This window comes from Vigna radiata, chromosome 3, assembly GCF_000741045.1.
Source record: "Vigna radiata var. radiata cultivar VC1973A chromosome 3, Vradiata_ver6, whole genome shotgun sequence".
In the NCBI taxonomy this organism is placed as follows: domain Eukaryota; kingdom Viridiplantae; phylum Streptophyta; class Magnoliopsida; order Fabales; family Fabaceae; genus Vigna; species Vigna radiata.
This window is the reverse complement of record NC_028353.1, coordinates 424703-436675: the sequence shown is the minus strand read 5'-3', so window position 1 is coordinate 436675 and position 11973 is coordinate 424703. Positions and strand designations below refer to the sequence as shown.

General features: G+C 35.2%; 1 protein-coding gene across 6 annotated transcripts; it reads left to right on the top strand.

The window, feature by feature from the left end:
* The first annotated feature begins 5155 nt into the window (after positions 1–5155).
* Positions 5156–10485, top strand: LOC106757760 (gamma-tubulin complex component 3). Of its 6 annotated transcripts, none has more exons than XM_022779059.1 (4): positions 5156–7713; positions 7819–8288; positions 8371–8459; positions 9671–10485. In XM_022779059.1, the coding sequence occupies exons 1-2, from the start codon at positions 5477–5479 to the stop codon at positions 8117–8119; spliced, it is 2538 nt and encodes an 845-aa protein (XP_022634780.1). In that variant the 5' UTR covers positions 5156–5476; the 3' UTR covers positions 8120–8288; positions 8371–8459; positions 9671–10485. The 6 variants fall into 6 exon arrangements, with proteins under 6 accessions (XP_022634780.1, XP_022634779.1, XP_022634777.1 ...); XM_022779058.1 differs by having other exon boundaries at positions 9612–10485; XM_022779056.1 differs by having other exon boundaries at positions 9604–10485.
* The last annotated feature ends 1488 nt before the right edge of the window (positions 10486–11973 follow it).

Genomic DNA, 11973 nt, shown 5'->3' with positions numbered 1-11973 from the left:
CCGGGTCCGGACGAGTCTAAAACTAACACCACTTAATCAAACTAAAATCCACAACTTAATATCATTGTCCTTCCATGATTAGCTTGCTTGTATATTTATTTCTTCCTAATTGCTTGTATGCCTATTTTACTATGTTTAATTGTAATTGATTTGTTTCCATTTGAACTCTAGCTTACCCTTGCATGTGTGTTGTCTGTTTTGTTTGTGGTTGTTCCTTATGCAATGATCATCCAATTATGGATGTGAGCAGAGGTAGGAGAGGCACCTTTGGAGCAGATCTTAGAGGACCCTGATGTTCCAGTCACTGCTGATGTTGTAGAGTAGTGTAGCTCAGTTATTTTGTTGTATATAACTTAATTTCCTTTACTCTTTTCTTCTTTTGAAAGACTCTATGACTATATGTAGAGCTTTTACATTTCATTTTGGATGACTGTATTATATATACTTCATCTGACTCTACTCTTGACTGCTTTACTTTATTACATATGATGTATTCCACTCAATATGATTTATACATATATTTTTGGGATGTTACAACAAAGAATAGAAAAAAACTAAGAAAAATGACTAAAATTTAACTTACATGAACGAAGAAACTAATCGATTCAAATTGAAGAGGTCATTGCAATGATAAATCCTATTGTCATGGTTTTTAAAAAGACGAGCATAAAGGAATAACTCTTATAAAAAATTAGAATACTTTAAAAAATTTGTTTTAAAATCATGAAGTTTGTTATCAACCAAACTATTTATATTAAAACCTTTTTAACATTAAAATAATTGAGTCTTATTATTTTAAACCATCATCCCCTTTAAAGTGTCATTTTCTTTTAGGTTTTTACAATACTTAGTTTCTAAATTAATATAAAAATACTTTATGAATATAATTGTTTTTGAAAAAGTAAATTAAAATTTTTCAAAATAACCCCTGAGTAGTTTATTAATTTGAATCTAAGAGGAAAATGAGTCCCACATTTATTTATTGTCACATGGATGGAAAAACAACAAATTAGAACAAAGCACAAGAAAAGAAAAACATTTTAAGACACTTGACATGGTTCATGTTATTCTTACCCCATTTTCACTAAGTTTATACCTCTATTTATTTTGACCAAATATGCTTAATGTAAGAAATTAGAAAATAGAGTATTAAAGCTTATGAGTGTTTTAAAATAATGAGATTGATTATTTTAATGTTAAATATTCATAAATATAAATAGAATTTTATAAACATGTCTCATTATCTAAAATACATATCATCTCTCTAAAACTTTTTCTCTAAACTTCCTCTCCCTTTTCTCTAAGATTCTTAGTTCATGAGTTATCCTTTTGACGATTAAGAGTTGTCTAGACAATTACGACAATGATGTTTACATTTTCAAGCAATCAAATTTCTCTATAGAGTAAGTTAGTTTTCACTTCTTTTTCCTTTGATTAATTATTTAAGATGTACGCATTCAATCTTGTCGCATGTGTCATTACATCTCTTTTTCTAGTTTCTTCTCGATCAATGATTCTAAGGACCTACCCTAATCATCATTTTGCGGCCAGTAGGTACCATTATAGCTATTTGATTTGAGGCAAGGTTTTTTGGGCTATTAGAGTTGTTTAAGCTTTCCACCAGGTAAAGGAAGCCACTAATTTCTTTAATTTCATGTTAAGAAGTATGTAATTATGTTTGATAAAGTGTGAAATGTATACTTAAGTTGAATCTGTTACAATTGGAGTGAAGTGTGTATCTTGATGAGTGAATAATTGCCCACTGGTGATTATTGTGGTGTATGTTTGTGAAATAATGCTTAATTGAATATTTGATGTTGTTATTTGGAGTTATATGAGGTATAAATTTGTTATAGAGTTGGTAATAGTCAAAAGGAAGTGTTGTTGGGCTGGTTTTTGTTATAAATTGAGGTTTTAGTTGGTGAATTTCTATAAGAGTGTTTCTTGAGTTATAACTAATGTTGGGGAGCTATTTTTAAATATTTTAAACTTGTCTAGAACTTAAAATAATTGTAATTCTGATGTTGAGTTAATAAGTAGTCAATAAGTTGAGTTTAAGTTGCTTTGGGTATACTTTTAGGGGTTTTAATAATTGAAAATATAAAAGAGAAAGTCTAAGTTAAAAATGAAGGTTTATGGTCTATTTTTTAATCAGTTATGACTTGTTTAGACCTTTAGTTTGCAAATTTATGGTTTATAAGGTGTAAAACTGGTTATAGGTGTTTTAGAGTGGTTGAGTTTATCTATTGCATCTTGTTTTTGACCAAAGCAAAGTGGTACTCAATTTCATCTATAAACATGTTTTTTTTGCATCAATCTTAGTGTTAGAGAAGTTAGTTTGGCCATTTGGATAGGTTAAAGGTGCATATAAATCAGTACAATAAGTTGTTTGTCATCTAGTATGAATTAAGCGATCCTCTGTGACGCTCAACACTGTCAAACCCATGAGCTTCTGGCCTTCAAGACGCTGAGCGCCACTTTGGGCATTGAGCACCACGAAGTCAATGAGCTCTTTGACTTCGAGCAAAGTATTTAAGCATTGGACACCACTTGCCTACTGCAGATGACGTCGAGCACCAGAGTTCTGGGCTGGGTGCCCTGTTAACATTTTGGGTTTTTGTTTGTTATTATTTTTTCTTATGGATGGAAGATATATCAATACTTTAAAGTTTGATTGGTAATATATATTGAATATCATGAAAGTTTATGCATGAGGTTATGTATGTATTAAAGTATGGTTTTAAAAGAGTTTATAAGGTGAAATTCTTAATGGATGTTTCAAGTTGATGAAAGATGCCTGAGGAACTGATCGATTGGCGTGACGCGAACTCGATCCAGAGGTTCCTCGAAGCGGTTCCGAATGAAGAATGCAACGGAATAACAAAAATAACAAGGAAAATAATGTTAGAAAAACCTAATCAGACACTGAGAAACCCTAAAACCTCAAATCAATCGGTGAAAACACGAACTGAACATGAAGAAACCCTAAAATGGAGAGGAGACTCAAAATAAACCGATTAATCGGTTCAAACAAAAGATGAAACGGTGGAAAATGAAAATCAATTGATAAAAAAAAAGTTTCAATCGGCTAAAATGGAGGAAAATGGTCAGAGAAGGAAGAAACCCTAATCTGAGGTTGGAGATTGAAAAAGAAGAACAAAGATGTGGTTCTGTTACGAAGAAGAAGGTGAAACAGAACCTGATTGACGGTGACGAAGGACTCTCGAGGACGACGAACTCTCCCGTGGACGTCGAAGGCGAGAAGAGAATGAGTGTGCGCGAGTGGAGTTGTGAGAAATGAAGAATTCTTTCTCTGATGCGTGAGAGAGAATTTGTCTAATGATTTAGGTGGCTGACGATGAGAGAGAAGCACGGTGGAGCTTTGGAAAATGGAAAGTGGAAATGGTGCTTGGAAGATGGCTAGAGGAGGTCTCTTGGACTCTCTAGCCTGACTTTCAAGAGAGAATAGTTTCTGAATTAGAAAATTCTATTCTCAATATTCTCAAAAGTCTATAGTACAAGTGAGGAGCTGGGTATTTATAGTGACCCATGCTCCTTGCAAGCTACACTACAAATACGATAAAATGTAAAAAGAGGACTACATGAGACAGGATTCCATCACAAGTAGTGTATGTGTTATTGTAGGAGCTCAGTATTGGAGGTAATTCAGACACTTTGATAGTCATCCATTCTCAAGTAGAAAGGGGTGATACATGTGGTGAAAGTAGTAGAAGCTCCTAGTCTAGAAGTTTTACTTTGGCCTGAAGCGTTGTTTAATGGACTAACTTTGTGTAATAGCTTGGAGTGAGCCAACTATTTCACCATTATAATGCACAATGTAACGCCTCGACAACTTACAGGGAATATTGACTGCCCCCACACATCAACACGAGGCTTTCCAATGTGTTTTGTCCTCACTCACACATTTTTCGGAAAAACTTCCCAGAAGGTCACCCATCCCTAAATTACTCCAGGCTAAGCACGCTTAACCATGGGGTTCTTATGGGTTAGGCTACCGAAAAACAAATGCATTTGTTGATATGAGTAGCTAAATTAATTCCTTTAAGCTATCCTTCAATCTTATAGTCCCATACCTATACAGTCTCTAGATCTCTCTCATTCAGGTGTATGTTTGATTCGTCCATGTGCCCCTTCCATTGGAAACCCGCCAGGAGCCGCTCCTTGTCCGTGCCTCTTGCACCGGCAATCACTCCCCGCCCTTGTTAGTACCTGGGTGTCACACACAACTCGTCATAACTCGACAATAACACATATATCTAGATCTTTGAATCTAAATGTCTAATATGTTTAGGTGTTGTGCTTAGTTTGAAATGAAAATATTATACGCTATTTTGTTAATTCTATTTTTTATTCTTTTGATATTAGCTCACCTTTGTTGTGTTGTTTTTTTTTTTCTTTTTTGTATCTGTTATATAATTTTGAATGATCACCTGATGAATATGAGTAGAGGAAGATGATCGATCGATAAAGCAAATCCTAGACTACAATGATACATATGTTTAGTTTTTTTTAATGTCTCTCTTTTCTTTAAAATTTTTAATGAACCTTCTATAAATATGTAAATAGTGTTAGATTATATATAAATTTAACTTATAATTATATTTTAAATAACTATAGAGACACTTTTATATATATATATATATATATATATATATATATATATTATAATTGAATGTGTGATATTTCTTTAGTAGTACTTAAACTATGGAAAACTTGTTCTAATGTATATAAAGAATAAATAACAAATAATAAATAAAAATTCATTTATGTTTTTTATAGATTGTTTGGCCTGTATCAATAAACTATTCAAGGAGAACAACATACAAAATTACTTTTCAATTAAAGTAATTATATTTTTATATTATAAATATTTGTTAAGAGAGAAGTGAAGAATGTTTTATTTAAATGAAATAATATCCCTATGAACCAATGTTTTTTTCTCAAGGTTGAGGTAACTGCAAATTCAGAACTTAATTAAAAACCAATAATTAAAAGGAGCAGTGTGAGCATACAAGATACGATATTTATAATTAAATAATAGTGTAATTTGGCCACATTATGATTCCATTCAAAGTAAACTCTTTAAATGGAATTAAATTCATACATAACCTAACCATGTAACTTTATATCTCAACCAATCAAAATTGAAACCTAAGTTTCTTTCTGTTGTTGTTGTGAAGAACACAAGAGAAAAACTTGTGAAGGAAAACATACACTAAAATTGATGTGAAGAAGAAATTTTACAGTTGGTACTGTTGCTTTGAGAGTGGAGTTGAGTATAGAGATTTTGAGGTTTCAAAAAATTAAAGGGGCTCACGCTAAAAGCATTATTGCATTTGCGTTTCATTTCCCCGCCCATAACAAATCAAAAAAGCACTCCTATTTTCTACTCTCACTCCACAATCCATTGAGAAAATTAACAGTAAAAGGAAAAGTTTGTTGGCGCAGAAGCAGAATGATGGAGGAAGAAGAAGACCAGCAAAAGCTTCCAGATCTGGTGAAGGAGCTAGTTCACCGCTTGCTCTCCCAAAACCTCCCATCCAATTCCCCGCCTCTAAACCCTAACTCCTCCGAATTCCGTAACTCTCTCCGCTACGCCCTCCGCATCCTCTCCAGCCGCCTCACTCCCTCCGTCGCTCCCGACGCCGCAGCCATCGCCGACTCCATCAAGCGCCGCCTGGCCACTCACGCTCGTTCCGCGGACGCCCTCTCCTTTGCCGACCTCTTCTCCAAATTCGCATCCAAAGCCCAAAGCGTCAACAATAAATGGGCCGTCATCTACCTCCTAAAAATCATCTCCGAAGATCGCCACAAGACCGCCGCCATCCCCGCCACCACCACACCTCTCTTGCCCAACCTCGCTATCTCTGAACCCGCTTCCAACAAGGGCTGGAGCAACGGCGTTTTGCTCGTCTCCAAGGATCCCGAGAACCGCCGCGAAGTCGCGTTTCGGGAGTTCGTGAATTTGGTCAAGGAAGAAAACGAGGTGTTGGAAGAGGTTATCGTCAAGGACGTGCTCTATGCTTGCCAGGGGGTCGATGGTAGGTTTGTGAAATTCGAGAGTGATAGTAAGCGTTATGTGATACCCGATTCGTTTAGGGTTCCGAGAGCCACTAGGAGTATGGTTCATAACCTTTGTGAATTGGGTGGTTTGTTTCGGAAGGTTAGTGGTTACATTTCGCAGAGTATGGATCGGTTTCCCAATGAAGATGTGGGAACCGTGGGACAAGCTTTTTGTTCCGCTTTGCAGGATGAGCTCAGTGAGTACTACAAGTTGTTGGCGGTTCTTGAGGCTCAGGCTTCGAACCCGATTCCTTTGGTGTCCGAATCTGCGAGTTCTGGGAACTATCTATCGCTGAGGAGATTAGCGGTTTGGTTGGCTGAGCCAATGGTGAAGATGAGGCTGATGGCGGATTTGGTTGAGAAGTGTAGGGTTTTGCGCGGCGGGGCTATGGCGGGGGCGATTCATTTGCACGCACAGCATGGTGATCCGATGGTTCATGAGTTTATGAGGAGGTTGTTGCAGAGAGTGTGTTCTTCGCTGTTTGAGATGGTGAGGAGGTGGGTTTTGGAAGGGGAGTTGGAGGATATATTTTCTGAGTTTTTCATTGTTGGGCAGCCTGTTAAAGCTGAATCACTTTGGAGAGAAGGGTATAGGCTTCACCATGCGATGCTTCCTTCGTTCATTCCGCCTTCACTTGCGCAGAGGATCTTGAGGACTGGCAAGTCGATTAATTTTCTTCGCGTTTGTTGTGAGGATCGCGGTTGGGCGGATGCTGCGACTGAGGTTATCACTGATAATGAAGTGACAGCAAGAAGAGGTGGTTTTGGGTATGGGGAAACCGATACCCTTGAGTTATTGGTAGATAAAGCTGCAAAAAGAATCGACAAGCATTTGTTGGATGTGATTTTCAAGAGGTACAAGTTCAAAGAACACTGTCTTGCAATTAAGCAGTATTTGTTGCTTGGCCAAGGTGATTTTGTGCAGTATCTTATGGATATTGTGGGACCTGACCTCTCTGAGCCAGCTAACACTATTAGCTCTTTCAAACTTTCGGGATTGCTGGAAACCGCAATTCGAGCATCTAATGCTCAGTATGAGGATCCTGACATTTTGGATAGGCTCAGGGTTAAAATGATGCCGCATGAGAGCGGTGATAGAGGCTGGGATGTATTTTCGTTGGAATATGATGCAAGGGTTCCACTTGATACAGTGTTCACAGAGTCTGTGATGGCAAGGTATTTAAGAATTTTTAATTTTCTTTGGAAGCTTAAAAGAGTGGAACATGCGCTTACTGGTGCCTGGAAAACCATGAAACCAAACTGCATTACTTCTAATTCCTTTACCAGATTGCAACATGCAGTAAAGATGCAGTTAGTTTCAACATTGAGGCGCTGTCAGGTTCTTTGGGTTGAAATTAATCACTTCATTTCAAACTTACAATATTATATAATGTTTGAAGTGCTGGAGATATCATGGTCAAATTTTTTGGCGGAAATTGAAGTAGCCAAGGATCTTGATGATCTACTTGCAGCTCATGAGAAATATCTACATTCTATTGTAGAGAAATCTCTCCTTGGAGACCTTTCCCAGTCTCTTTACAAGTCACTACTTGTAATATTTGATCTTATATTACGTTTTCGGAGCCGTGCTGATCGATTGTATGAAGGTATTCATGAGTTACAAGCAAGGTATTCATCTTACTTTTTAATTTTTTAAATCTTCTCTCACCTATTCACTCCTGAAAAACAAAAATATATTGCTATGCGTGACATTTGACCTTGTGTTTGTTTCAGAATCACTGAATCCTCCCAATCCTCTCGAGACCAGAATAAAACACGATCACGAAAGCAATTGAATGATAAAAATGCAGATACAGGATCCTGGATTGTAGATGGGAGAAAAGCACTAACACAACGTGCTGGTGAATTTCTACGAAATATGGGACAAGATCTTGATGCAATTGCTAAGGAGTATTCATCATTGCAAGAGGAATTCATTTCTCAGTTGCCTGTACAGCAGCATGTTGATCTAAAATTTCTCTTTTTCCGTCTTGACTTCAACGAATTTTACAGGCGGTTGTGTCCTAGCGTGTAGAAAATTTGTGAATAAGGCTGAGGGTCAGGCTGAGCATTGTTTTCTCATAAGGATACGGCATTGAAAGCTTTGCGACCAGCTAACTTCCATTGTGTGTTTGAGTGGAACAATTCTATTGTTGCTAACTTCCTTTGGACCAAGCATTCCATGGGTCATTATTTGACCATAGGTATGTTGGAAACCTTGACCTCCTCAATTTCTTTTTTTTTTATGTTTTCTTTGGGAAAATGTGACCTCTTCCTTCTCTACAGGTAGACACATTTTGAGATTTGCGAGATTGATTGTTGCAGATATGAAGCTATTAATATTCGATTGGATGCACGATGTGAGTAGTACAGACGTAAGTATCTGAATATCTAATGATTTAGCTATTTTTTGGGCAAAATTTTCAAGCTGTGCTTTTGGAGATTTGTTCATATGTATCCTAGATTTTGGTTGAATGAAGGTGATTGGAAAATCTAGTTTTTGTATTGTGTATTTCTTCTGGTGTACTATCTCTTCTCACTCTACAGAGTGTTTGAGTTTTTTTTGCCTCGTAGCAGTTAATATAAAGCCACATGTGAATCAAGTAGCTAGATGCTTACTATGCAATCGTTATACTTTATACCTGTTAAGGTAACATGAAAGAGCTTCTTTTTTATTTTCTTTTTGCTTTGTCTCTTCTAGTGTTGAAGAGTGAAACCTCATTTTGTTATTTCAGTAATAGCACTTACCAATAAATGAAAAGAGTTTGAGTTGAATAATTGCTTTGACTCATACTTAAGTATTAATGTAGTCATATTTCACCTTCGAAAACTGACTGACGGAAACAAGTTACGTTGCTTTTTAAAGAGTTCTTTATTATAGAGATTTATAACAAATCGGTATTTATTAGAACTGTTGAATGTTTAGTAGGAAATTATCATAGAGGTGATTAAGCAACTTTAGGTGCTTGAAAATGTTGTGAGAATGTAGACTGTACAGGGTAAATGAATTATCATAGAGGATACTCAATGACAATCGACTTAAGCCACTGATTTTTTTCATGTTTTGGTATCATTAAGCGGCTGCTGATTGTTAAACCGAAATTTTATTTTGCCAATCGTTGATATTCTTTCTAACTTGGCATAAAGATGCTTGACAAGAACTCCAGTTAAAGCAATTGACTAGTAGATAAAAATGGAGTGCTTTTTGGAATTTTCTTGTCAACATTATAAGTTTTGAAGGTAAATATTTTTAATTTTGAGTTAGCTCAGTCTTGCACCAACACAAGGTTGAGTTCTTAACGAAGGTTCAATCAAGCCCATGTTATTCGTGATTCAGATATCGTAGTTTTTGATTCCTGTTCTTTTGCAGATATTATGTGGATGAAGCAAAACCTTTCTCCTTCTCTAGTAGTAAATTAGTTGTTTGGACTAAAGTGAGATGTAAAATTAACATGGTTAGTAATAATCTTGCTGTGTTGCATATGCACTACCAAATACTTATTATTATCACTGTACAAGATTGACAGCTGGCACGTTGTCCATTCAATAAATAATATTGCTCTTCCCGTTTCTTGTACTTACAAAGAGAGCATATGATAAGCCAAGTTGTCCAGATGAGTATTGGGAAAGTCGTAGCTGAAGAAAGGAGTGTAAATTGCATATAATCAAGGCATCAAATCAAGGATATGTACGAGGACAAAAGGCGGGGTTCATAACAAATTTTTCTGGTGACTAAAGGATTATATCAACTCAAGGGTAAACTTCCTTTTAGCGTGTGGTACTGAATGTGTTTACCAGGCATGCTCTTTTGAGAGAGATGTGGACCAGGTGTCAAGTTTTAGAGGCACTTCTTTTGTTCAAGTGGTGGAATTAAGGTGAAGTTTGTAGAATGTAAGTTTAGCTACAGGCTCGTTAATCCTAGCTGAGGTTAAAATTGGAAAAGTGCGTTGAGTATTATTTGTAACAAAAAAAAAAGCTATTCAAGCATAGGGGGTTAATTTTCCAATGATGTTTTATGGACTATGAGGAAAAAGGGTCAATAAGAAAATAATTTAACGAATTGAGTGGGCATACTATTCAAAATAGGATTTAGATGAATGAATTCTTGTGAGAAAGTTAAGTTAATGCATATTTCAGAAGACAATGGTAAAAATGTGTGGAGATTCGGGAGAAGACAAATACAACCTTGATTAGGACAGTAGGTCAGATAGGGTAAGACCTACTGCCGGAGGTACAAGTACAAAAGTAAACACTAGGTGAAAGTAAAACCATTCAGAAAGATCTAGAGATGTTAGTATTTTGTCTTTATGTCTGTAGCATGATTGATATAAAATATCATGTCAATATTTGATCGATGTAACCAGACAACCTCGTCCAATGGAAAAATGTCGAATTGCTATATAAGAGCCCAATTAGCTAAAATCCCATTGATATCTACACGTGTTTCCTCTTTTTTTAGTTTGTCTCCTGGATTTTGCTTTCACATCATAATAACTTGTGTAAATAATATCGTTCCTAATCCTTTTAAGTAAAAGGGAGGAATATTGACGGTAAATAACTACCTTAAGAAAAGGTAGAACTGTATTTGGAATCAGAGAATATAAACTTCATTCTGTATTTTTTGGATGATGTCGGAAAATATTAGGAGTGAAAACTGTAATTGTGACTATTTCAAGGTAAACTAAGCGGTGAAGGGTTGGAACTTGGGTCTACCTGTTTTCCTCCTATGAGACTATTCGTCATTCGTTACCATTTTGGTGCTATCACTTTCAGCCTTTTTAGAAAGGTGTATTAAACTTGTAAACATATTTTATGATGTCACCAAATATTTGTCTGCCTTAAAGTACACGTTCTCAAATTTACCGAATTTTTTACGAGCAGCAATAGATATGACATCATCCTTATTTTCTTCAGAAGGTATCCCTTTAATTTATTTTCCTTTTTTTTTGTAGCAACTTTTTGTAGGTTTAGTTCAGTCCTGTTAAAATTGATGTAAAAGGAAAGGGTTGGTTTGGTCTAATGATTTGAGATGAAGAGGAGTGAAAGATATTATGGACCACCATTGCAATAATATTCCACCTTAAAGAGAAATGCAAGGAAATATTCTGTTGATTTATAATTTCAAGGTTAAATATATCTTTTAGTCCTCATATTTGTTCTCCATTCTCAATTAGGTCTTTATGTTTTTTTTTGTCCCAATTGTATCCTAATATTTGTAAATTTGAGGCAATTAAGCCCTTTCCGTTAACTGGCCACTAACATTATAGGTTAATTGAGAGGGTTTAATTGCCTCAAATTTATAAATATTATAATGCAATTGGGACAAAAAAAACGGAGAGGGCTTAATTCTTCAAATTTACAAATATTATGATGCAATTGGGACAAAAAAAAACATGAGGACTTAATTGAGAATGAAAAACAAATATGAGGACTAAAATATATATTTAACCTAATTTCAAACCACTATTTTTTAAAAGTAAACTGATTACGGTGATATAAGAACTTTTTTTCTAATTAAATTCATGTTAAATATCGTTGTCCAAGGATACGATGTCTATATTATTAAATTATACATTATTTATTATATCGTATTAAATAATCATTTAAATTTTCTCTATGTTTTCACTCTTTTCATTTTTTTTCTAATATAAACAATTTTACTTCCTACTCTGTTGATTTATTTTTTACTTTCTCACTTTTTGTTCTGACAAAAAAAAAAGAGACAAAGGTAGGAAATAAATATCTTATCCCTATGCTTTTATTGGTGCATGTGAAAATGTTTTAAACTTTTAACTTGAGTAGATTTGGGAAAGAGTAATTGAGAGAATTTGAAGATAAATTTTTTATTGTTTATTTGAATAGATTTAGAGATAAGTGAGAATGAATTTG